Genomic DNA, 26448 nt, shown 5'->3' with positions numbered 1-26448 from the left:
GTTGGCTTTATTCATCCTTCCAGCCAAGGGGGACTGGACCTCTTTCTCTCTCTCTCTCCAGGACCCATCAGTGTAGCTTCTGGTCTGGATCTTTCGATACAAGTTGCCTTCTGATAAGCAATACTGACTGCAGCACTTCCAAGCCCTTCTTGCCTGGGGGTTCAGAGGCCAAGCTCAAGACCTGCATTCAAACCAACTTACTTTCTCACCACAGACTGCCATTAGGGTACCACAATGTTCCATAACACTGATACAACACTTCACCTGGATCTACGGTTAACGGAGCAGTTTTGAAATCTTCCATAGCATCTACTCTGATAGTTTTCAGTGGGCAAGGATGAGCAAATGCTCTAAAAAAAGGGACTTAACATTGCATATATAGAAAATGTTTATAGAGAAGATTCTGCTTTCTAGGTAGGGCTTGACTATTAGCAATTTCGGCATCATTTTTTTTCTGCCCTTGCAAGATTTATTAAAAGAAAAATTTTAGTGGGGAGGGGGGTGGGGCTGATCCTTCAAACCTTTACACATGATCCTCCACATCAGTAGGAGCCTTGTTGTATTTTAAAATATTAAAAGCAAACTAATTTTGTAGTATTGTGATTCCAGCATGATGTCTCATTGAGATAGTCCTGTAGAATTGGGAAGCATAGTAATCTAGAGAGCTGTGTTCATTTCTTGACACTTTTGCTACTGTCTGGTGTTAGATCTCTCGGCTTGAAATGTCATCTAAGGGAGTAACTTGGGGAACAGATTTGAAGAGGGGGAAAAGAATGTGCTGTTTCACTTAAGTGTTTTGATGAAGTTGGTTAAACTCTGGCTCATTCGGTTAATGTTTGTATGCACTGTTATGGCAGCACAAGCTTTGTATTTCTGGGTAAGTAGGGAATATGAGACCTAAAACCTGCCAGGGAATATTCCAGTTAAACAGATATGGAATTGCTTTTATATAGATGTTCTACCTGAAACATCATGCTGTATACATTGATGATGTTCATAATCTGAATTTTGTTTCATTAACAAGGAAGTAACCTGTGAATTCATTAAGATGCAAATTTTTAACACAAAGGAAACATCCAACATAAATTTCATATAATAATAATAATATAACAACTAGGTGGAATTTATGTAAAAGCTGAGGCTTCTAGAGGTTGCCAGTGCTGTCTCTGCAGATAGCAGCAGGTGTGACAAGCAACCAGCCTTTAAAACTGGTCCAGGTACTGCAGACCACCACCTATATTCCAACTACTCAACCCACAATTGTAAGTACAACATCATAATTTAAAGTCTGCAGCAATGCTGTTCCTGGCATTAAAATTGCTCAGTATCTCTGGGGGGTTGTCTCCGTCTGGTGTTGTATCAAGAGATGAATTCACTGGTATAGTCTCAACTTGCAATGCAAAATGCTTTATTTTGCTGTGCAACATTCCACCCTTTCACTCCATTCACGATTGCAAGGATTCAGAAATCTTTAAGTGCAAAGGCACTGAGGACAGGCAGAGGCCATTTCACATTATTGGTCCGTTTCATGTATATACTTGACCACAACATCAATGTAAATATATAGAATTCATTTAAAATATCTTTTAAATATCGTTTTGTCTATGTATCCTAAAGAGATTTAGAGATTTAATTATTTCTGAGCTATGCTTGATATTCCTGTGACATCTCAGTACCTGTAAAAAAGGATATGCATTTGTCAGCAGTGTCTCTCCCATGCAGTCTTGCACATTAGCATAATGAAACAAGAAATCGCATTGGAATCAGACCTGGGTTTTTTCCATCAAAGGCTTAACCAAGGACAACCGAATTCCCTAGTGTCAGTCACAGTAGATGGGACAGAAGTGAGTTGGATTTTTGTATTTTATACACCATATTAGCCCATTATTTCAGCTGGTTGTGCTCTGCAGTGCTCATGTCAGAGTCAGCTCCTGAGCTGATGCTGCCCTGGTCATGGCACATGCTCTGCCTCTGTGGTGGGTTCAGCAGGCAAACCCATGTGTGGGTGACTTCATTTCTGACTTAATTTATAACAGTGTGTAGTATTTTATCTGACTTAACAGTGTACCTAACCCACCCTGTGACTGTGAGGCCTGATGTGCTGTAGAAGTTCCTCTGTCTCTCTTTCCCTGTGCACACCCCCGGCTGCAGGACACACCTGTGTGTGTTGGTGGATATGTGCTCATGCACAAACAGTGCTTCACAGCCATCAGATTCCACACAAACACAGCTCTTACTGGGGATTGAGACTTCCCACATTCCTCACAGCATTTCAGTTCCACTTGGTCTCAGCTGAGACCACTGTGCACCATTGCAGCATTGGCCCTGAGTTGCTTGGACTGAACTACCATTAACAGTAAGGTTTTGTATGTGTTTTAAAATCCAATAGCAGACATCTAAGACATCAGGCTTCTTTTGTGAATAGCTGCGAGGTTGTAAGATCCTACGGTGGTTTTGTGTAATATTCAGAAAAATGGCAGTTACCCTCATCAGTTTTCTGTAACACAAAGTGTATTGAGTTATGTAGAGCAGAACTGGAAGGTGTGAAAGGTTTCCAACTTTATTTGTGCATGTTTATAACTTTGTACACATTTGCATTAGTCTTGCACAGCTACAGACACCTCTGTATTCTAATGACTGCACGTGCAATTTAAATAATTTTAAACCTTAGTGCATGTTTAATATGTATGCAAAATGTACATATGTGTAAAACTGGCAGAGGTGGAAAATTTACCTCTCAGGGAATGATCTTAACACATTTAAGGAGTCTCGCACATTCCATATTCCGTTCGCGCTAAGAACTGAAACTTAATTATTTCCATGTGTGTAAGTGCGTATATTTAAAAGCAACTGCGGCAACCTTAATTTCCCCATCTCTAGTACTGACAGTGACTTACATAATGGCTTCTTTAGAATTCAGTTTGCACTTTGTGTCCAACTAGGAATTTCTTCCTCTGAACAACTTCCCATTGTACTTTCTGGGTACCGTTTTTCCATTGAACCTTGTAGACACATCTGAAATCATTACAAAATGGCAGTAATCTGGAATTTATTTAGCAAATTGGTCCCATGTTTGTTTTTTATTCTTTCTGCAGTTAAAATAATGTAAAAATATGAACCCATCATCTTTGCATTCTGGGGAATGGAATGAGTAGGCTTCTGGAAGGCACAGACTCAGTCACAAAGGAGCTGTAATCCATCTCAGCAGGGATACTCACAGTCTTTCTGGAATATCATTAAGACACTCATGTGGTTTCTTGAATCAGTGTGGGAAAACATTGGGCTTCAGTGAACTTGTATTTGTTCTTCCATGTTCTCTCTGGAATGTCACACTACCATTGGGGGATGATCTGGGCATCCCTTTCAGGTTCCTCAAAATCTCACTCCCTGTTTCTTCCACAAGATGTTGTGAACTGAAATAGATGCGTTTGATCACCACTTGTGCATCACTGGAATTGTATCGGAACACACTTTGCAGTTTGTATGGTAGAGACATTTCTAGGCTTTCTCACGTTTTTGGAGGAAGGTTAAAATACAGACTTTAGGTTCAATAAATCCTCTTACAGATCTCCAGAGTGATGTGACCTTGACCAGATTGTTTAACATTCTTGTGCCTTTGTCTCTGCATCTGTAGAATCAATTACCACCTATAGAGATGTCCTGAAACTCCATTTGTTGAGATGTATAAATCATGATCTGTATGATGGAAGTGAAAAGTTTATTCTATATTAATATTTTTACAGGGTGTGTAAGACAATTCCCAGTAATGCTGATGTTTTTGCTATTAATTTGTGCAGAAGTTAAATTAAGTACTTTCTTTTGTTCAAATGGATGTTCTTTGTTCTCTTCTGTATAGACTGAATGCATGGGGGAAAGTTCCTTTCGGGGAAAAAGATTTAAGTAATGTGTAACAAGAATATACTTATAAACAAGGGTATTTTTGTACTCCAGTTTGATTTGTCAGAACTTTTTCAAATGACAAAGGATTTTCTTAGCCCTTTTTCTTCTTCCCATGTGTTAGTTTGCAGAAAGTACATAACTGGATGTAACTCTGAAACCCTCACCCTCCAAGCACAGACAATGTGTGCACCCCTATAGCACCTCCTGTCCCTGTAATTCTATAGCAGTGATGAGAACACAGAAACTCTTGGCTATAGGGAAGTAATGCACTACTCTCTCCCCTGGAATGAGGTAATACTGCGGTAATAAAGGTATTAGTTCTTGCACAAAATTGGAACTTGTTCTGGATTTCCCCTGGAAAATAAATCTCTGTTTCTGTGGTCATGTTTATGTGACCTTTAACATAACAATCTGTTTCTCTTGGTTTTAATCCACAGACCATTCCTGTAGTGGTAAGTCCTTCTGCTGGGACAGTGGCAATGAGAACTGGAGTTCAGTATGTTCAGACCACAATGCCAGTCCAAGTACGAAGAGTCTAACTGCTAACAAGAAGTTCATACAGTTGTTGGAATAAATAAATCTAATAGAAATGTGACAAATAAACACAGTTCTTTGGATTAACCTCAGAGGTTCAGACTTTAGCTTTGTGTATGTGTACAAAGCATTAATTACACTACATTAATGTAAAGCATTAGTGCTGGCTTAGAAAAGCTGAGGACAGGTAAGATCCATATTAAATCTATGCTTCTTTTGTAAATAATGTACAATTTGTGGATGTCATTAGAGTACCATCTCCTTTTTTATATTTGTATTGACTTTAACTTATAAAGAGTGTTTGAAGTTGGAAAAGGAAGGTTTAAAACAGCCTTATCACAACCTAATGCTGAAAAATGGTCTTGGGAAACTGCATCAAATAATCTGAGAATCTGAACAACTTTTTCCGTTTGGAGTGAAAAAAATTTCTGCACTTTGAATCTCTTGTGGAATTTCTCTGAACAACCAAGTGATGAAGGATATCTTTTTTCAGTTAACTCTATTAGGCAAATTATGTGGACCTGAAATCCATAAAAATTTACACTGTTTTTCACAATGACCAGGCTGACAACAATATTCATGTTGCTTACAGGTTAAAATTAATTTAAAATTTCATTCAGTCTAAGATCAGAGAATTTGGAAAGTGTAACAGCAGTTGGTTGTAGCAGGATTTCTGATACTGATATCAAAGATTAAGGACAGTAAAGTTTGTTCCTATGCTTTACAGTTTTCTTATTTTTTAAAAATCCTCCCAGAGGACTTTGAAAAAGAACTAGGTGTGGAGAAAAACATGGATTGGGAAACATGGGCAAAGGACTCTTGATGCTGGGCCAGAGCATGTATTATTTATATGATGGAATTTATGTTTTTATGTAAGCATGAAGCAGTACAGTATGAGAGGAAGTACCCCCTGGAGATGCTGTCTGTTACACTGAGACTGTAGTCCCATTTTGTATGTTGTGTAAAACGAAAGCATTGAACAAAGCAAAGGTGATGTATGTATATGAGAAAATTAATTGTATGATATCATTCCAGTACATTCTGTTGTACATTTTAGTCATGTTGATTTCTCTCATTGTTTATATAAGAATGCGGTTTGTACAGTCTCCAGCTAGTACCCTGATTAGAGGGAAAAAAGTATTAGAAGAAAAAAAAAGTGAGAACAGAATATTCATTAATTGCAGTTGTGTCAAAACTAGCCTAGCTGGCCTTATTTGTGAAGCATAATTGCTTTTAGCATATGGAAGTATTTTTTCACATTTTCTTTGTATAAAATTTGTATTAAACTTAAATATCTTTTTTGACAATTGTGTTTCTTTGTGACTAAGACAGGTGACACACACGATATGCTTTGGGTTTCTCCAATTTTTCAAGAAACGTCACCATTTTTTTATTAAACTGTTTTAGAAAAATGTTCTGTGTTCCTGCATTTCCAGTTTTGGTTCAATCTGGAGGAATGTTCATTTCTGCACAATCTCCAGATCACAGGTAATTTCACTTACATTGGCATCTTCTGTCTCAGAAGTGCGGGACCTTTGGATCCAAGTGTGTTCAGTTTGATGTGTAACATTTATTCATTGGTTGGATTGGGGTTGGACTGATATACATCAGCCTAACACCATGTTAGGTGTATTTGTGGGTTAGAAATGGGGCCTCTCATGGTGAGTGCAGTTGTAGCCTCTCAAGAGGGCATGAATTGGGCAAGACTTCCGTGTGTGTGTCTTAATTATAAGTTAGAAGAAACAGGAAGCTTGTGAAATGTCTCATAGTAAAATCTGTGAATATTGTCTGAAGTTCATGCTCCTGCATTTACCTTGTTATGTGCATTTGTAAAGCAACCACAGTTCATGTTCCCAGTGCTACTGTTTACAGAAAAGCACAAAACTGGAAAGCTTGAAATGTTGTTTTGGCCTTCCCCATGGAATCTGGATGCTGAAATGAGGCCTTGTGTTAGAGGAAAAAGAAAGAGATGTACAAGATGTACACTGCTTTCTGACACCTTTTCCAGCCTGTGGAAGTTTTTTCCTACAGAAGAGTTGTTTTCTTTCCTCCTCCAAAATAACAAGTGACCAAATCCTAGAAAAGTATGTAGAAAATGTAGAAATGCATAAAACCACAGGTGAAGGAGCTGAGCCAAGACCTGTACGTGTGTCTGTGCATGTTCCCAGACCTTTTTAATGTTCCTAGGTACAAAATTGCTGTAGATCCCCTATTCTATCCATGATAAATTCCCTGGAACAGTAAATCTTGAACAGTAAACAGTAAATCTTGAACAGTAAACAGTAATTCTGAATCCCCTTGCTGCACTGAGAGCCATGGTGCCTGGAAGGAAGTGCTGACACCTGAGTGAGAGACGTGTTCCTGACCCTGGTGTGTACTGCCCAAAGCTCTGCTAAAGCAGAATGTCAGCAACAAAACCAAGAGCTTTCAAACCTTTAAATATATTCAGAAAGCAAAATCTTCCAAGAAACTTTAAGGAAAAAAAACCAATCAGTGCTCAGACAATTGACTCAATTAAGTCAGGTGTTAAATTTGGAATTTCAAGGCAGATCAATTAGCTGATTGAAGGGGTATTAAAAGCTGAAGTTGTGCTTCTCTAGGAATCTACAATCCCTGGCATTTATTCCTCTTTCAAAAGTTTATTTACCAGAGAGCTTATCTTGCAAGCATTAATCAATTCTCCACTGACTTTGTCACAAATAGGAAATTATGCCACAAGTGAAGGAAATCATTCTTACAGCTGGGAAACCTTGAGGAAAAAATTCTGCTCAGCAAGCCCTGAGAACAGCACTGCCTCTGCTAGAAAAGTGACATTTTGGATGGAGTTGTGCTAAGCACAGAGAGCAGCTCTTTGCAAATGCCCCCGTAGCATCTGCTGGAAGGCTGGGTTTGGTCATGCTGATGTGTCACAGCTGCTGTGGGGCTGCTGCCTTGGATTAATTTAGGATCAGATTTTCTGCTTTAGCTCTGCAGAAAATCCCCTCTCAGATCTAGCACTGTTTTCTCTAAATGTTTTTAAAGGTTAGGAATATCCTTCAGGTTTGTGGAGCACTTGTGTAACCCTTTGAGCGGTGAGGGCTGTAGCATTTGCTGCATCTCTAACACCTCCTTCCAGAGGGGCTTTGATCCTTCTGACCTTACCTGGTGCCACAGCAAGGAACAATCAGCCATTTTCAAAGTAAGAGATTCCTCCAGGCCCAGAGAATTTAAATATTCTGACAGCAAGATTACCAGGCCAGCCTTGAAATGGGGAGCACACACTGCACATCCTACCTCTAGATTCAAGAGTGGCGGGAGAGAAGGCAGGTAATCCAGTCCCCCAAAATGTAAACATGTTTTTATTTAATGCCTTTCACTCATCACAAGGTACTTTTTCCCAATCCTCAGCCCCAAGATGGCAGCATAAGGCACCGTGTAGACACATGCACAGTCCATGTACCATCTTGGTAAGGTTCAAAAACACAGCTACAGTTCTTACCAGCAGTACCATGTGTCCTTACTACTCATGTACACAATATGATTCTCCCCAGCGTTTGTTCTGGAGAAATGAACTATTAATTTAGAACAGTAAGACTTTCCCCACCCTCCCCACCCCCAAAAAGCCAGATGAAAAACACAGGTACAGAGCTTAATACCAGAGTAATGAGATTACTTCATAAATTAAAAAAATACAAAAAAAAAAAAAAAAAAAAAAAAAAAAAAAAAAAAATCAAAAACCAGAACAAAACAAAGAATCAACAGTTTCACTCCTATTTTCAGAAGGTCCCATGTGATAGGATGGATTGTGCAGACTCCTTGCTGTGTCCTCTTCCCCTTTCAAAACCAAGAACGCTGACAGGGAGGCCCAGATTTGTAGCATTTGCCTTGTTGATGGCAAAAAGGCCATTAGAGCTCCGTGCCTCCACCTTAGCCAGCAACTGCAGCATCCCAGTGACTATCAGGAGGACTTTCCTCTGTCCAAAGGAAGGAGGACTTGAGACAATATTCTTTGGCTGCAAGTTCTTAAAGGCTTCCACTGAAAGGGTTCTCCTTCAAAAAAAAGAAAAACTGCAGTTGCTGTGGGATTTTTTTTACTAAGAAAATGTTGAGGAGTAGGTGGAACCGATGTAAGAGTCTGAGTGAAGCCCTCCCAGTGCTAAGATGTTGGGGTCTGCTACAAGTATTCAAGTTCCAGGGCGTGCCGAAGAGCTTCCAGGTCAGCGTGACAAGAGATTCTCCAGAAGGGCATGTTGTGCTAGAGTGAAACCAAAAGAGTGGAATTTTTTTTCTGTTTTTGTAGAATACTGATATCAAAACAACTTCGTTTGTACCCTCAGGAACTGAGTTTTGTACTTGGCTGTCACAGTGCCAGAGGCAAGGAGGCTCATCTTAGGGGAGGGAGGAAGAGACAAAGTGGGAAGTGTCTCTGTTGATCTGTCTCTCCTACGCAGACAGGAAGACACATCTTCCACAATTTAGGAGTATCCTGCTTCACAGGTGATGGAGGATGTGGGCTGCATACTAAACTTTGTTCCTGTTTTTTTTCCCCCCATGAATTGAATAGGAATGTTTCTAAAACTGCAGTATTACTAGAAACAGTTTTAGGCAAATATCAGTAGTGAAAGCTGTTATCAGTGATTCACAGACAAGTGAATTAAATCCATCTATTGTAAAAGGAAGTTATTAAAATTTATAAAAATGTAATTAAAGGGATAAAATGCCACACAATCAAAATGCTTTCTAACAATTCACCTTCCCAATTAACTGGAACTGTAGGTCATACTGCATTTTCTACAAATGTAGGAACTGGTATCATTGCTCAGATCAATTTTTGTTTAACAGAACACTCTTGCCTCAGAGGAAGGTGCAATGAGGTTATAAAAGTCTGTCCCCAAAAAACTGTCCTCCCATTTATGGGAGGTTATCTTAAATTATTCTACTGCCTTCCTGTTTTTGAATTTGTATTTGCTGTGATAAATCTGAAGCCATGTACACACATGTCCAAGTTTTAACCAGCCTGCTCCACTTGAAATCTGAGCATCTGGACAAAATCTGGAAGGTCAATTACCTGTGACCTATTCTATCTTCTTTATATACTACCCTGATCATTCTCCTAGAAGTTGTGAATATACTGTAGAAAAACAAGACTTGTATCTGAAAGAGGACAAAGCATCAACTTTTTAACTGCTGTGAAACAAGTGCAGTTCAATTTCATCAGGGACCTGGGATGTTACCTGTAATCAGGGTGCCCTGAAAGCATCCCTGAACAGCACCGTTCCTTAGCAATAGCTGTGATCCCCATGGTTACTTGCACAGAGAGCACCTCAAAATAATTAGAACATACTCTTAGATGTTAAATACAACTTTTCTTGGTGTGTTCTGGTGAGCCTGGGGTTTGTGCTGGATTTGTTTCTTTTCCAAGACTGTTAAAGCAGTTAAATCAAAGACACAGTTCTTTTCTGCACTGTGATTTTGTAACGTTTGGGACTGTGATTTTCTTTGCCTTCTCCCAAAATGCCAGTCTCTGCACAGTCAGTGGTGTATATGTAGTAATAAATGTACAGAAAGCCTAAACTGACAGCACTTAGTCCCTTCCAGCACGGGCATAACACATCTAAGAGTCTTTTATCACTGCAGGAATTCACCTGTAACCACGCTGCTTGTGCATAAACAGCTTCAACAAAGCTTCAGAGAACATACACTTCCTAGGCAGATTCTGATGAAGGGAGATGTTCCTTTTCCAGTTGTACCTACCTGTGTACAAAAAATTCCAGTGGTTCCAGAGTGTCTATTTACACTCCTCTAACCTTTAAATACAACTAAAGTTTCTCTCTGGTATATTGCCTGTTGCCTACCAGTAAACAAATGTTTCCTTTGAGCTGTTTATCAGTGTGTGTAGAGACAGCAAACAAACCCAGACAGCTGAAGTGACTGAAATCCACCGTTCTGCAATTTCACTTTACGGGGAAAAGTTATTTCCTTCTCCCTCCCCCAGTTTCTATTAAACCCCTTCCATTAAATTATCTGTTTTTCTTTCTTAAACCAGAAGAAAACTTGGCCTCCCAGCCACTCCTGTTGTTCAGCAGTTACAGATTTATCACTTATCAGACAGGTGAAGAAAAATGACCCACAAAACTGGAGATGTTATCAGTGCTGTCAGCAAAACAGCAAAAGGCTCTCTGCCTGTCCCCTCCCTTTTTTGTTTTCTCTGTATAAAGCTCAGGTGTGTAGAAGGTTTGATTAATGATTGTCATCAATCAAAGGAGGCGACAGCCCAGCAAAGAATGTGCTCTACTAATGGCTGAGCTGCTTAGGCCAGGAGACATGAGCAGGAGGCTCTTGAAATCCCAGCAGAGGAGACTGCTGAACCTCCCCACCTCACCATGCAGGCTGAGAGCCCCTGAAGCCTTTGATCCAGTCCTGTTCACTGACCCACTGCCTTTGAAGTGTGGCACTGAGCTGCCACAAACAGCAGGCTATTGTCACTTCAGCCCCACTCATGCATTTTGGACTCTTCCTGACAGCTCCTTAACCCTTCATGAGCTACAAAACCCTCTGCAGTTTTAGGTAGTTTTCCAAGGTGGGTGCAGATATTGTTGCTTCCACTGGCCAGGAAAATTACACTATAAAAAAAATAGGGTTTCTGCTGCTTTGAAGATAACCTGAGATACAAATTCTGGGGATAAAATACATGCCCCCCACTTATTTGCTGGGATCCCTTTGTTGCTGGGCTTGTGCAACCAAAGAGCTCAAATTTGCTTGGAAAGTCTTTGCAGGATCTTCAGCCAGAATAAGATACCAGGTCCTCCAGCACAAGGTTCACCTGTATAGCTGAGCTCCTGTGACACACACTTTGTACATCACCTGAGCTACACCAGTTGTTGGTGTATCTGTTAAAAATTAACAAGTTTCCTGAAGATGGAGCTCATTCAGCCAGTTCCTGCATCTCAACTCATGTGCAATGCTCCTGGAGCGAACGCAGCTCTATCACATTTCTCCAGTCACATCAGGAGCACAAGACCCAGGATGCACAAAGACATCTTGCAAATAATGTTTGCCATTAACAAATTGAATTCCTGGCCCTGTAAAGCCAAATAAATGGAAGCTCCAGGCAATTTTCTGTTCTAAAGTTTAGGAAATGAAAACTTTGGCTGTTCCAATTCTCATTATTCCTGATCACACTGCTTTTGCAGTTTCTGTTCTTTGTATTCAGTACAACTTTCTAATTTCATTTTGCTTGTGAAATTAATCACATTGATCCGTAAGTCATTGAGAAAGGCAGCAACTCTGTACAAGCCCTTTAGGTATTTGCTATAATGAAGTTACACTCCATCTCAACGAGTCATAAATATAAACACACCTATGGATATAGGCATATTCTAGTAAGTAATCCAAAATTAACCCCAACAATTTAGAATTTACAAAAGCAGCACATGTAGATCAGAAATTCACTCTGCCTGCTCATCTGAGATCACACGCTGGAATTTCCCTTTTTGTGTTTTTATAGCATCTTTATTAAGCAAGAATGATTCCTGGAACATGTGACACTGCAACTACCTGAAATATTGTACCAGCTGCCAAAGTGGGGGGGGATTTAGAGCATAGAATTTCAGACAAGGTGATTGCTGAATATTTTGCATATTAAGAAATGAGACCAATTGTAAACTGCTTCAAGTGGAGGGAGCTTCATTAAATGTTTAAATAATGAAAGGGTCATTGCAATCAAAACTTGGAAGAATCCAGCATGGCATCCACAAACTGTACCTTTTTTGCTCCCTGTTCCTCTTCAACACCATCTCCTATTACAATGTACACGGCTTTCCTTCCAAACCTCTGCATTATTCTTTCAAAACAGCTCTCTTTCCCTAAGCAACACAAGAGAAGATACATTTTTTTATCTGGACACACACCACAGGCAGAGCTAATATTCAGGTACAGGACCTGGAGTTATAACCTAATTGAATTGGATGCAACATTCTTTGCTTTCTTTTCAAACTGGAACCAAACTGGATCTTCTTCTGAGGCGGATCCTCTCCATCTCATGACAGTTACTAGCACTTGTTTTGTCAGCCAAGGACTTCCAAGTGCTGCTGTGAGCTTTGTGACTGTGATGCCCTGCTAAGACACCAGCTGGCAGACTGATGTGGCACTCATGGCATTCAGTTTCCAGAGCCCTCTTCTGTTCATTCTGGTTGCAGTAAAAACATGAAAAGGCAATCCTCAGAGGTTCAAACACACCAGAAAGAACAGAATACAAAAAAGCCCCAAGCCAACCCTATCAGTACTTACTACTCACAAACCTTCACAAAGCTCATTCAGCACACTTGACCCCTCTGCAAGAATAAGAGGATCCAAACAATGTTTCTGTAACAGGTCCAACCAGCCCTTCCTTCCAGCTGGGTGCAGCTGGACATCCCATGTGCAGTCAGTGCACCAGAGGGTGGATATAGATCTCTATATCTGGCTCACTGCCCCATGGAGACACTTGACAAGTGTTTTTTAAATTTTTTTCCCTGCAGTCTGTACTAGGTTAAGTGTGGGAGTCAGGATGTGAATTAGATATCTCTAAGTACAGAGCTAAAAATAAAGCTCACTCATTGCTTGTTACAATCAGGTTGGATGGCTGTGCCTGACTTAGGGACAAAACTTCAGCCTGTCTTAGGTGAGACTTCAGTCAGTTTGCTCTTACCTGTTTTTGTTGCACTGTAAATGTTTTCAATGGGGAAGACAGTGCCCAGTCCATAGAGAAGCACTTTAGCCAGAGCTGGTATAAGCTGAGTTGTGGTGACCAACACATTCACACAGTTGGGCCTAGAAAACAGAAGTTATTAGAAATCTGAACTGAAAGATGGCAAGAAGCAAACCTTTCCTGCCACTGGAAGTTCCCGAGCCAATGGGGGATTTTTCAGCCAGAGGAAGATAATGTGAGTACCAGAGATGCCTTTTGATCAGCTCAGTAGAATGAAAAAAAACCAAACCAAACCAGCAGCAGTGATGTAGCCTTAACTGCAAGCTTGCCAGGATCTATTTGGTGGGAATTTAAACACAATGGATTAATGTCCATACTGGGTTCTGTGAGTGAACGTGTTCAGGGACAGAAGGGCTCTTTCCTCCCCCTCCTCTTTTGTAAACCTGCTCACATGCAAATGGTGCCATGGATGAGGAAGCCAAGGAAAGGCAAGGAAAGGACCGTTGTGCTTTTGCTCAGTTCATCATCCCAAGCTCACCCCAACCCTTGATAATTCAGCCTGGCAAACATGTGCAGACTGGCCTCTCACAGGCTTGGCCAGCAAAGTCCTGTAAATGTGTCTTGATTTGTTTAGAGGGGGAACACAAGGGAAGCAAAGGAGCTCCTGGATCAAACCCACAGGCAATTCTTTGAGCTGTTCTTACCGGGAATGTATCAAATTCAGCGCCTTCAGAGCATGTGTGAGCCAGAGATCAGTCAGCGCTTCCAGTTCTGCTCTCAACTGCAGCCAGGTTTCTCTCTTAGGAGCTCCTATTAAACCTGCAAGCAGGGAAAGTGTCCTTGCAGAAGCACAGAAAGGGAACTGCGTGGCTTTTGTAGGCACAATACTAAAGGGCACCTGCCTGTATTCTGAACTCTCACACTGCCCCTCTCTTGGTGGCCCTGGTGCCGCTGCCTCCCTTTGTCACTGCCAATGTCACGCCAAGGCTCTGCCCTGAGGTCCGTGAAGCCCAACAGCAGCACAATCCTCTGCTGCTGCAGCTCAGCTTCCTTCCCCTCTGGTGGAATGGTTCAGAGTCAAGCACACACTGTGGGAACTCCTTGGAACACCTTTCTTGGAGTGAGCATAAAGCTGGCATGGGAAGTGAGCAAGAGGATCGAAGAGCAGTGTGAAGTGGGCAGTGGCCTGGGCAGAGAGACATCTGAGGCCAGGATGGTTTTGTTTCCCCTGAAAACCTGTGCCCCATTTCCAGTGCATGCCAGGTAGACTTGTCCTCCAACCAATAAATAAGTTGTGGTGATACTTTTGAGTTTTGCTTCTTTCTTTTTTGAGTCAGAGGGCAACCTGCACTCATGTACTGAAAAGGAAGCTGAGAGTCTGTTGGAAGAACCGTCTGCAACTAGGGGAGATGAAGGAACCCAGGGAACCCTGATATCTGGTGGTATTGTTTTGGGGGAGTTAAAAACAAGTAGTTATAATACAAGAAAGCCTTCAGACAGAGATCAGACATGTTGTGTAGAAAAAAAGGAGCATATCCAGTTTTGAACTGTTTGCTTGCCTGCTAAACATTCTGGAAAATTGGAGAAGGTTGCTTTCCTGCCAAATAAATCACAAAATTAAGCCCCACACTTGGACTTGAGTCTTTTTCAAACCACTAAACCAGGTATTTCAGTGACTGCTGCAAATCCTGTACAGAACCACATTTCAGGGTGACTGCGGAGGAACTTGCTCAGCTCACTGTGAAGCACCCATATCATGAGGCTCCCTACAGCTCCTCCAGAGATGTCCGTAAGGGTCTCCAGTTTTGGGAAGATGAAAGGCCTGCTGGTTGCCTGGCTACTGGCACTTACCCCCCACATTGTTTTTGTAGGTGTTGTACATCTCTTTCACTCGGCGGTAGCGGAACGCCAATTTCCTCATCCAGTCAACTCCCCCGTGAACCCCTGAGCCCAGACACAGGTTTGCACTGGCAGTGGAACTGTGGAAGCCATCCGCAGAGAAGTTATACGTGCTGGGAGGGGGAGGAGGGAAGGGGAGAGGTCAGTGTAATTACAGCCTGCACAGTGCCAGCAGGGAGGGGAAACGACTGAAAAGAAATGTGGAGACAAGTGGCAGCAGAGACACACAGAGGACACGCTGTACGGAACTGAAGTTCATCTTTAGCACAATTACCAGCACGGATCTAAAAAACGTTCTGTTCCTGCATCAATTTCTCACAATAATCATCCATAAAACCACAAATTGCAAAGCTCTATGTGAGTTCTGCACATTTCATTCTTGTCCCTTTACCGTGGCTCTGCAGGCAACACTTTGGGAAAAGCAGACGGAATTTTACAGAAGTAGTTTCTATGAACGTGATGACCCAACTTACACAGGTAATGGTAATGTTTGGTGCATTTTGGGTACAAGTTTCAACAAGGATCTGGCATGGCAAAGTCCAACTCCTCACTACAGATTGGACAGGGGGAAACCTTTCAGTCTGGTTTTGAAGCATTTTGGTGACAACTGTGACAACTGTCTGGTCAAATCATATCAGAAACTGGTATGGTCTGACTGGAGTTCAAGCTAATTTAGATGTACTTCCCAGACTGGTTCAAAGCTCAGCATAGCCAGGGCCTGACAGAAGGCACAGGCACAATAACGTGAGAAAGTGAATTGTACTTGTGTGTACTTGATAAATGCAGACAGCATGGAGCCAGGAGGGGAGAGAGTGCAGGTTTGAGAAGCACTGACCAGCCTCCTGCTATTTCCAAATGGCTGGGGACTGCCTGTCCTGCAACTTCCAGCTTGGGAGATCTCATACCTTAGATCTTGGCCATTGTCATCTGATGATACATCATCTATGTGGATCTGGTCACAGTCCTGAGAAGCAGATGAAAAAAAATACAGTGGTGAGTAGATGTTGTGGAAAAAAAAAAAAATTGAAATCATATAATGCACAATTATATTAAGTGTAATATTAAGGAGACAAAATCTTACATATTGCTAGTATTGTAGTCTAGCCAGTTAATTGTTAGCAACAAGTATCATATAACACTGGCACAAAATATGAACAGAGAGTGTGTGTGTGAGATCCGCTGTTATCTAAGGGCACAACAGCTCTTGAATAACACACTAAGTGGAACTCCTTCCTATGCAGACAGGAGGGAGAGAGATGCTTGTGTTTTAGCCAGGAAAGCTGTGTTTTTTCTACTCTGTATGCATGATAAGGCAGAGACTTGGCAGCCTTTCCCCCTGTGAGAATACTGCTTTGGACAGGAGGTGTATGCCCAGATAATTACAGGGGGAGAAGATCTGTCCCAAGGAGATTTCCAGAGACGCCTGTCCTGCCGGTGTTTTCCCAGTTTGTTCTGAGAGGGCTGAGCTTCCTTTGATGTGCAGGGAAGCTGGGCTGAAGCACTGAAGGCAACACTCTTTCACTGCCCCAGCCACAGACTGAGCTGAGGAATAATGTGTGTCAGTAATGAGGAAATCTGTGCACAGGAAATTTAACCAGAATATATACTTGGAGCTCAGCCTGCATGAAGTATGTGCTCCAGATCTTATCTTCCAAAATTCTTCATTGTTCGAATGGTGGAGGCCCTGCCTCAAAAATGTGAGAAATGTTATTCCTTTGGTTTCTTTCCCAGTCTCAGCATTAAGACTAGAAAGAGAAAAATCGGGAAGCTTCCCCCACCACCTTAACTCTCCTTTCTCCATGAGGCTTACAGGTGAGAACAGAATAGAAAGCCTGCAAGCTGATGAACACTATCTTTTGTTTTCGTTGATTTTGCAACAGAGTTTAAAAGCTGTGACACTTGGTACTACAGGACTCTGAAGTCAGAACAACTGCAGCTAACCAAGGTGCAGTAATTCTTCACCACTTCGGTGTTCTGTAAACCACAGAATTTGCTTTACCTTCCTTTCACAATTATGAGTTTGATGAATTAAACTAGCCCCTTTCAAAAAATTAAAAAAAATTCTCCGAACAAATAACCAAACTTGTTGTCAACGGCAGAACATGACAGATAGCTCTTGTCCATATTAATGAGATTTTCTGCAGCATTTAGGTAATTCTCAAAAAGACACACAATTGCGTCTTGTTCTCGTCTCATCAGCCCTCTTATCAACCTGTCACTGGAATGTAGATTGCTGTACATAACTGGAGCCAAGCAGCAGAACAGCAGATCTCTGCTGGCATCTCTCTCTCTCCTCCAACCCCAGCATTTTGTAAGCCCCCCTCCCAGTAGCTGTTGTGAACCACGCTGGGGTAATACAGATACAGCCCACTCCACTTCAGCTGTATGATGCGGGGCATGAAGTCAGGGGAAAGGCATTTGTGGAGGGATCTGTTTTTCTCATTTGTGAATGGATTGTTCTGTACCCTGAAGTGTGACAACAGTAGCTATCACATTTCTAACTTAATAAAATACCCTGACACTGGGTGAGACGCTACCTCATAGCGCCGGCTGCGCCTCTCGTGTTACGGGGGAACTCGGGGAGCTGGCTGCAGCCACAGCGTGCACCACGTTTTACCACTCGGTTACAAGACTAATTTTTCATTCTTACAGAATTTCCTTGAAGTCTCAGTGAGTGGGGAATCAAAGCAGGATATCTCGGCTGCTGAAAAGGAGGAGGCTGTTCGAATGGCAGGAAGGCTGTGATGGGGACACGGCCCAGGTTTCACATCTGCTGATGTTTAAGCTGCTACTCTGGGATCTCAGGGTGGATGATGTGTGGCACACACAGCCTATACTTCAGTCCAATGTGTACGACCTCAGCCAGCCCTTGCAGCTCTGGGCACTGATCTGGTTTTACTCTTGGGTATCTCTGGGTGCTACACAACCTGCCTCCAGGTGGGACTAGCCACACTTAAAGGCGCCTGAGCTGTTTTAAATGGCACTTCTGGCTTGGAGAAAGCCTCTGCTGCCTCCTTGTGAAATACAGGGCTCCTGAGGAGCTCCATCTGTTACCCGTCACATTCCCTCTGAGTACTCTCAAGGTATGTCTCAAGCAGGTATGAAAACAACTTACAAATGCACACATAATCTACTTGTGGATCAGGACTGTGCTAGAGATTTTTAAACATCTCATGGATTCACTGATCAATGGAGCTTGCATCCCTCATTAGGTGGGGGTTAACAGCTCCTCCAGGGATGTCTCTGAAAGGCAGCCACTTGTAAAGACACTAATCCCCTTGTTTGTTAATTCCTCATCCCCTTGTCAGTCCTCCTGTCCTTAATAACTGTTTTCCAGAGAGCCAGACAATAATATCTCCAGAGGGGCTGGGGGTGGAAGGTGCTACTCCTTAGCCAGCATTGTACTGTGAACAAAAGGCATCTGGGAAAAAAATCACAACCGGAAAGCCCAGAGTTTGTATTTTAACTTCACTGTGATTTGTAACCTTGAGTAAGTTCTTTTCTCCCCGATTTCCCTAAAAAAGGGAGCAGAGAGGGAGAATGCCTCCTGTCAGGTGAATATTTGCTGATAGGCTCTGCAGCATGATCAGAGCCCTCTGTGCACACCACCTTGCATGGCTCACACTTGTGGACTGCAGGGATTTCACCTACTTGTAAGAGTTAACTTGCTGACAGAGAATCCCTATCTGTAAAAAGACTACAATTTTTTATTAGGAGTCTAAGACTTCTCCAGACACCCACCTGCCCTGGGGACCAGTGATCAGCCTCCTTGCATACAACTACCCTGAGGTTTGGGGTGAATCAGCTGGAACTCGGCCTGTCCACTGGACTGCAGCACTAAGGGAGGATGGGTTGAAGCAGGATGGATGTGAACAGATCCATCTGAATGGATCTTTTGGTTCACCTCTGCACACATCCATGATTTCTACTCCCGAGCATAGCCAAAATGCATTCAGCTAATGCATCCAGGAAACAATTACCTGAATCCCTTCTGGGTAGATCGTAGGAAAAGATAAAGCCCTGGCTAACCAGAGTTTCAGAATATTTTTTTTTTTGGACAGAAAAAAAAGGAGCGTTCCAGTTCAGAAATGTTTTGCAGTGTTTAGCATCATCTGGTAAGAGAACTCTTGCTTTGGTTTCAAATGGGCAACTCTCCCACTGCTGTCTCAGCTACAGCCTCTCAAACTCTGCCCCAGCACAAAAGATGGTCAGAAATGGTTTCTGCTCTGTGCAGTTTTAGCTCATTTTGTCTTGTACAGGCCAGCATAGCACCACATGATGGTGCTAATGTATATGGTAATGCTTGTGGGCCTACAACTAATCTGTTTCTGTGCTGTGTTTTACAAATTCTTTTGTCCATTTTTAAGGATGTCATTCACTGCATTTTTTTAAGCCGAATACTCAGTGATGTACGATCCTTAAATCCCACTCTGAATACACAAAGGTGACTTTTATTTACCATTCTAAATGAAGGAATAGGGTGGGTAACTCTGGATGCCTCTGCTGCTTCAAATTCTTCCAAACTGACATGGCTTTTTTGGAAAGTAAAATTCTGTAAGGCACATTTACTTTCCTTGAATTCTCCATCATCCCTCAATTTTTCACTGAAAAACCTCAGCTAAAACCAAACCACCGATGCCCAGAGCTGTTACTGACTGACAAATGTGCACAATCTGATGAAGGCCAGACAATTTGCTGCTTCATTTAAAGTTTTAGAGCAGTAAGTGAAAAAAGGAGAAAACTTATTTTAAAACTGGTAATTCTTGCAAAAGTCTAGAAAGGCAGAGGGGTTTTAGAGGGTCACTTTGTGCAGGACATGGAGTTTTGCTGCATCACATATTGAGATGCGATGGGTGAAAGGTGAAGGTTCTGTAGTAAATATTATCACTACTGAAATAGTGCCCTGGGCTCCCAAAGATGAGCTCTCTTCTTTTTTTCCCCCTAAGAGAAAGATTTTTTACTTTGTACTTTCTGTGCCCTCACCACAAACTCCCTCTCTGAAAGAAGTTGAAAGAAGAAAAATCTGTCAGTTCAGGTGCTTGTCTTTGAAAGGAAATAAAAATTCTCAGCAAGTGAAACCTCAAGACTGCAAGGAGCCAGGTGGCAGGAAAGGTTGTACCTCCCCTGACACAGGGGACCACAGTGCAATTAAGCACTGAAGGAACCAGAAATTCCCGCTGAACTCCTCAGGCACAGAAAAAGTTCTCTGCTTTCATCTGGCACAGAAACAAATTCTTCCTTTTTCAAGTGAAGGGGAAAAAAAAAAAAAAAGCCCACAGAAGTCTGCCCAGCAATGCCAGGTTTTTTTTTTTTTTTCCTCCAAATGCCTCCAAGCAGTGTTTTGATTCCAAGGTGCCCACAGCACAAACCCCACCTTGCTCACTCTGTACATGATCCATTCAGACTGTGTGTTCTGACTGCAAATGCCAACAGATTTTCATCATTGCTGTACAGCTGTTTCTCAGCTGCTGACAGCATTCTGCCAGCATCACTTTGCCTGCATTTTACCACATACTCAAAAGGATTTTTGCTTTGTGTAAGAGATAGCCAGGTCTAACCATGTCACCAGCAGGAAAAATTTCTTTCTCTTGGTCTGTTACACTGAAACTCTCATAGTTTCATCCTGCAGTATTCCTGAGCTTGAGCAGACCTCCTGCTCTGTCTGTGTGTACAACAGAGCTTCCTCAAGAACAGAGACCATTTTCAAAACCTCTGCTTTGGCTCATAGCTAATTGATGCCTGCCCCCCATAGGATCTATGCTAATTTAGCTTAATAAAATTATTGAATAGCAAATATCTGGAGAAGCAGCAGCAATGTCCTCATTATTACATTTAGTAAACCTGCAAGAGGCCATCATTGTTAACTGCATATTTAGAAAGAAACTCCTGAACAGAATGGAGCTGTCAAAAGGATGCTTCCAATAAGCCACCTATGGTCCATTTCTTCGGGGTCAAAAATAAAAAGTTTCTGGGCCAAAACCCCCTGAGTTTGTAGACCACATGCAAATGATTAGAGAGAAAGATGTCAAATACAATAAGCAGCTACATACCTCCAGGTCATTAAAGAACAGATGTGTATCTGCAAGGTTGAAGATCATTTCTTCCATCATGAGACCTATCCTCACAGACGTTGTGGTGTCCTGTTGGGGGAAAATCAGGTTTTTTCCATTCACTTTGATTTTCTTTTTTGGGGATAGACATGGGGGGTGGGAGACCTTAGACCAAACACAGGATCTACACATTCCTATTTCTTAAGATACATTTATTAAAGTACTTCCCAAGTGTATTTTAACATTGACATGACTTTCCCATCCTTTCTTTTGCTCTCCTAGATAAAGCAATTCTGTTCTTTGAAGGATGTCTGTGACTCACTCTGACCACTAACAGCCCACACACTTCAGATGATATAAAGATCCTTTAAACACCTGAAACTATGTAAGAATTGCTTCAGTAGGTTAGACAAAAATTGATTTCCAATACTACCATTAGTGAGTGGTTTGGGGGTAGTTACCAGCAACAGGGCACACAGAGGGTGATTCTTTCCTGACCTGTCCTTCAAATCAGCAATTCCATTCCCACTGAAGCTGTCTACTTATTTACCAACATCAGCAGAGTTAAAACAGCCCCATCCTACCATGCAAACCCAATTATAACATGACAAAACCTTTGACTATTGCTGCTCAGGACAGCAGGCTTGCTGAGCCTCAACTGCAGTCCCAATGGCAGTTACACCCAAATAACTACATTGCTTAAAAATACAAACAAAATAAAATTTTTTAAAAAAGAAAAAAAAAAAAGGCAAGATAAGACACAACACATGGAAGTTCAAACTGCCTCCTGAAAGGGAAGGACATGATGCAGAAGCTCTGGCTGCCTGCAGCATTTTCAAACCATGCTTTTTTAACGACTGAATGTGAAGATGCACGTGCTGGCAGCTCTAAAATATCTTCTACACCTTCTGAAGCACATGTGAACTTTCTCACACCCAGATACTGCTCCTGCCAACATCAGTGACAAAATCTTTAGTGAATTCCCCTGGAGAAGGATGATGCTACCTGCAGCTCTACTTAGGTGTCTTTGGTTAATTCATCCTAGAAAATTAATGTTTTTCCCAGCTGACACACCACAGTGGCCTGTGAAAAGGCTGTCACTTCATTGCCTCACCAAGTCAGCAAGTCAACCATCCCTTCTGACCCCAAACAAGTGAAACAAACTTCTTCCTAAATCCACAGCAAGAGCACAGAAACACACTGATGCAGACAAAGTTATGAGCAGTACATTATCTTATTCATTAAATACTTCAAAAACACAAGCTAAAATTATCTGTATTTAATTTGATAAACAGTCATAGCTCAAAAACATTGTGCCTGTTCAAACTGAACAACAACAGACAACTTGGAAAAAGCCCACATTCCCACAACAGAATTTTTTTTGTTGTTAGTTCATCTTCAATAGGTCAGGGATCTCTCATCTTGATGTGTAAATCTGCCTTGCTTTAGCATGGGGTGTGACTTCAGTAGAGGAACACCACCCACTTAAGCATAGTCTCTACTCTAATTTCCTGCAGATTTCTGTGGAGTCCTGTTATTGTGTGACAGGACAGTAATGAATTGACTGAGGAGCTCTAACAGGGAGCACAATGTTGGGAGGGTGAGTACATCTCAATCAACCTTTGTGGCAGACGCTGTTGACATGGATGGTGTACTACACACTAAGCTAATTATTACACATTCTTAGTGAAGTTCTCTTCAATTAGAGCAGAATGGCTGTGGTTTTAGCCATGTGTGTGACTCACAAGCACTGTGCCCATTACAGAGAAGCTCTGTCACTCATGTTTAAACACACTTGTTGCTGTCCCACAAACAAGGGCCCTGTCTCTGGGCAAAAAGTAAAAACTTCAACAGACTTGCCTTGAACATCTCTCATTTTAAGCCCCAAACCTGCTCCCCTGATGAGGCACAGGGACACAGGCCTAATCAGGGCATTTGACTGTGGCCCCATAGGAACAGCACTGAATCAAATTTTACTACCCAGGTGTAGTTACATGGGGGAACTGTTTTGAAGAAAATACGCTGCTAGGAAGAAATTATTTTGTAAAAGAGTTTTTAATGAAGCAATTTATTTTTATACATTTCAAGGATCATTAGCTTTTAAAACTCTTTCAGGAAATCTCATTGGTTGCTATCTGTCATTTATCCTCTAAGTTTCATTTTAGCCTTATTGGTATTAATCACTAATGGGGAGTAGGAAACATTTCCACAGTGGATGAAGTTACCTTCTCTTTAACTAAACAATATGTAAACCAAACTGCAGATGAGTGGGGGGGGGGGGGGGAAAAATCATTCTCTTGAGATACAGAACATGATGGAATGAAAACAAAACAGAAAAATGCACTTTACCACCCAGAGGGGAAGTTGTTTGGGGAAATGATTTGGCATCACTGCTTCCACAGTATGGACATTTCCTCCACAGCAAGGCACACTTCCAAGTCTTAAAGAGGCTGATGAAGTTATAAGGCCAACCAGCACTCCCAGTATGACAGAGGTGTCTAGAGGCACGAGGCCAGGACTCCTCCAGCAGTTATTTATTTGCATTACTGTAGCATCTAGAAGCACTAGTGCCAGACTTGAACCCCTCTGTGCCAGAGGCTGTACCCACCCTGAGGAAAGACACAGTTGCTACAGCTGTCAATTCAAGTAGGAATAAACAGGAAAATCAGGCTGACAGAAAAGCACCAAAATGAGATCAGTATATCCAAATTCTCTGCACAGTGTGTAAGTAATTGGAAAGAGGATTATGGCATTTGTTTGAAGATGTTGATGGAGTGCTCTTCCTAGGCACAGAAATCCTGTGCCACTAAAGGACATCTCTGTGCTGCCAGTGGTGCCCTGGTGGACTGTTAGTGCCTGTGCTGGAGCAGTGTGAGCTCAGCAGAGCAATGTAAAGTTACCAGGGATCCCTGCTAACGTCCTTCTGCAGGAAAAGTATGCCCAGGAGCCCTGGGAACAAGCTTCCTGACTAACAGCCAGCCAATGCTTCCTGATGCGTGTGAAGCCCAAGGACCACAGACAGCCTGAAATCAAATCTCCTCCAGGAACCACTTTTTACAGTGAAAACAGATTAATCTAAAAACTCAACCCTCACTGCTTGTTTAGTAACTTTAGAAGAGCGAGGTCCTCCCTCTGCTAACCTACGAGTCATGCTTTCACAAACAAGGACAATGAGAGGCAGGGGTAGAAAACAGGCAATAAACTCCTTTTGTAAATAAAACTTCCAGCAGCATGGTGTATCCCCACATGCCTCACCTCTGCCATGCTCTATTGGTGGAGTTTCCTTCAGGGTCAAAATTAAACAGCCCCACAAATTACTTTTAGTGCAAACCTCTGGTGCTGAGACCAAGCATTCCTGATCCTCCTATGCACAGCCTGAACAGCTTCTTCCAATGGCTGTGGGAGACAAGCATCAGGAGGGAAGAGATCCTTCTGAATTATTCATTCCTGAATACAACCTTCTCAACATACCCTTCACTGCCACTTTTAAAGAACAGGAGTCACAGCTTCAGAGTTGCCCATTTCTCCTTAGGGAATACCTTGAGAGAACTGAGAGGTAAAAACCCCCCATTCCCTACTACTCCTTCATAAACAACAAGGGATCAAAACATACAAACATACAGAGAGTTAGGTAAGTCATTTCTCAACAATTTTCATCAGAAATGTGTTCCCTAAAGAGCATCCTTGCTCATCTTGTCTCTGCTGTTTCTGTCACCCCTGTGACTTTCAGCTAAGGCCTGATGGGTAGTGCCTGCTGCTGGCAATGGCCACACCTTGTGAGCAAGGTCACTTCCACTGTAAGTGAAGCACTGACAACTCCCAGCTCCATATCCACTTGCTACTTTTGCTGCCTGATCAGGACAAAGTCCTGCTAGAGGAAAACATGGGCAGCAGAAGCCTGTGGAACATGCTGTAAAGGAAGACAAAAGCATCCATTCAGCAAGAAGCACATTTTCTTTCATATCCCAAGCTCACATATTTGCTGCCAGTGTTGCTTTTAGTTTGGCCACTTGCATGCACTGTTTCTAACCCCTGAACTAGTTCTCTACATTTGAAGTGAACTGTGTTCTAAAAATTACAATTTGAGTTCAATTATGTCCTCTTAGTTAATAACACCTTGCCTTTAAATAAAATTAATTTCTGTTTAAGTTTTCATTTTTAACCTTCATTTCAAGTAATAATATGTCAGAAGATTGCTAAAAAGAGCTTGTTGAACAGCCCTCAGTTTGTCTTAAAGACAATTTCCATGAAAACTGGAGGAGAGCAAAGAACAAATATTTCCCTATGACAGCAGTGGGAGGGTAGCTCTGCTCACACCACATGAAACTCCCACTACTCTGTACTTTAGCAGAGCAAAGGGAACGCAGAATGTGCATGCACACCCAAATTAGCTTTAGGCTACCAAATGTGGGCACAAATTGCTGTCAGGATGTTGCAACACACACAGTGCTGGGTCCTAGACCCTCTTCCAGGAGCTGACGTGCACAGAAGCCTTCACTGCTGTACCTTCAGTGCTACAGGTACTGGCTCTACCTCCACAGAAGCCCTTGTGCATTGAGTCACACTCAAACTGCCCCACCAGCATCCTCCCCAAAGGCTGTGCACTAAAACCACCTTCCCACAGATCTGCTGGAACACGGAGATTGATTTTTCATACACTGCTTACACTTGCCCCAGAATATGCATTAAAAGGACATGTATTTGTTAACACCTGGAACTAATCCAAGCTGCATGTCCACAGCCAGCTCTCCCTTCCTGCACACTGTAATTTTGAAAGGAAGAGGGAAGCAGACTTATCTCTGGCAATCTCTCAAGTCCTAGTCACTCATGCCTCCAATCCTGGATCCAAAGCCCTCTCCAAGCGTCTGCCTTGCAGGTACCCTGTTCAGACTTGCAGGCCATTAGCAAAGGGGCAGAGCTGGCTCCTTTGAGACAGATAACAAATCTGCTTGTTGTCTGACTCTGCTTCTCTTTAGCAACGTGACAATTAACTCGACATTCAAATTGTTAGGGCAAAGTCCCTCTGAGCGTGGATCTTGGATTCAGACACCATCGCCTCCCTTAAAAACCCTACCAGCATAAAGCCCTAGTATTTAAAACTAATCAGTCCTTTTAAATCCCTGCCAAATACCTATTTATGCCGTGAGCAAATAATTACTTTTCTACAAGGAAGAAAGTATTAATTAAGAGTATTCTTCAGACTCCTATTCTATAGGGTTTATCTGCCACAGGTGTCAGCCAGAGGTGAGAGACGGATTAGTATACAATCAAGGGCCTTCCAAGTTAAATCTCCTCCTTGTGGTTATCTGTTAATAACAAAGTTGTCACCAAAAGAAAGAATTTAATAGTTTTAATTGGGTTTAATTACTTGGAAACGCCTGGAAAATGGACCAGCTT

At 42.1% G+C, this 26448-nt stretch overlaps 2 protein-coding genes across 13 annotated transcripts in view; one reads left to right on the top strand and one right to left on the bottom strand.

Annotated features, from left to right (window-relative positions):
• Positions 1–5741, top strand: part of ZMYND8 (zinc finger MYND-type containing 8) — a 49906-nt gene extending 44165 nt beyond the window's left edge. For 5 of the 7 annotated variants that reach the window (XM_048322288.1, XM_048322284.1, XM_048322285.1 and 2 more), the window contains exon 21: positions 4338–5741. In XM_048322288.1, coding sequence (XP_048178245.1) covers positions 4338–4439 — 102 coding nt within the window. In that variant the 3' untranslated portion in view covers positions 4440–5741. Of the gene's footprint in view, positions 1–61 lie in introns of all 7 variants that reach the window. The other 2 variants (XM_048322290.1, XM_048322289.1) reach the window with 2 other exon arrangements.
• A 2366-nt stretch (positions 5742–8107) lies between these two features.
• The window catches only part of EYA2 (EYA transcriptional coactivator and phosphatase 2), an 86148-nt gene continuing 67807 nt past the window's right edge, over positions 8108–26448 (bottom strand). For 5 of the 6 annotated variants that reach the window (XM_048322294.1, XM_048322295.1, XM_048322291.1 and 2 more), the window contains 7 exons: positions 21052–21141; positions 15907–15965; positions 14954–15114; positions 13807–13921; positions 13103–13224; positions 12178–12278; positions 8108–8668 (listed from right to left, as the gene is read on the bottom strand). In XM_048322294.1, coding sequence (XP_048178251.1) covers positions 8588–8668; positions 12178–12278; positions 13103–13224; positions 13807–13921; positions 14954–15114; positions 15907–15965; positions 21052–21141 — 729 coding nt within the window. In that variant the 3' untranslated portion in view covers positions 8108–8587. The remainder of the gene's footprint in view (positions 8669–12177; positions 12279–13102; positions 13225–13806; positions 13922–14953; positions 15115–15906; positions 15966–21051; positions 21142–26448) is intronic. The other variant, XM_048322296.1, reaches the window with a different exon arrangement.

Source organism: Corvus hawaiiensis, chromosome 17, assembly GCF_020740725.1.
Source record: "Corvus hawaiiensis isolate bCorHaw1 chromosome 17, bCorHaw1.pri.cur, whole genome shotgun sequence".
Lineage (NCBI taxonomy): Eukaryota > Metazoa > Chordata > Aves > Passeriformes > Corvidae > Corvus > Corvus hawaiiensis.
This window is presented reverse-complemented; position numbering and strand designations above follow the sequence as displayed.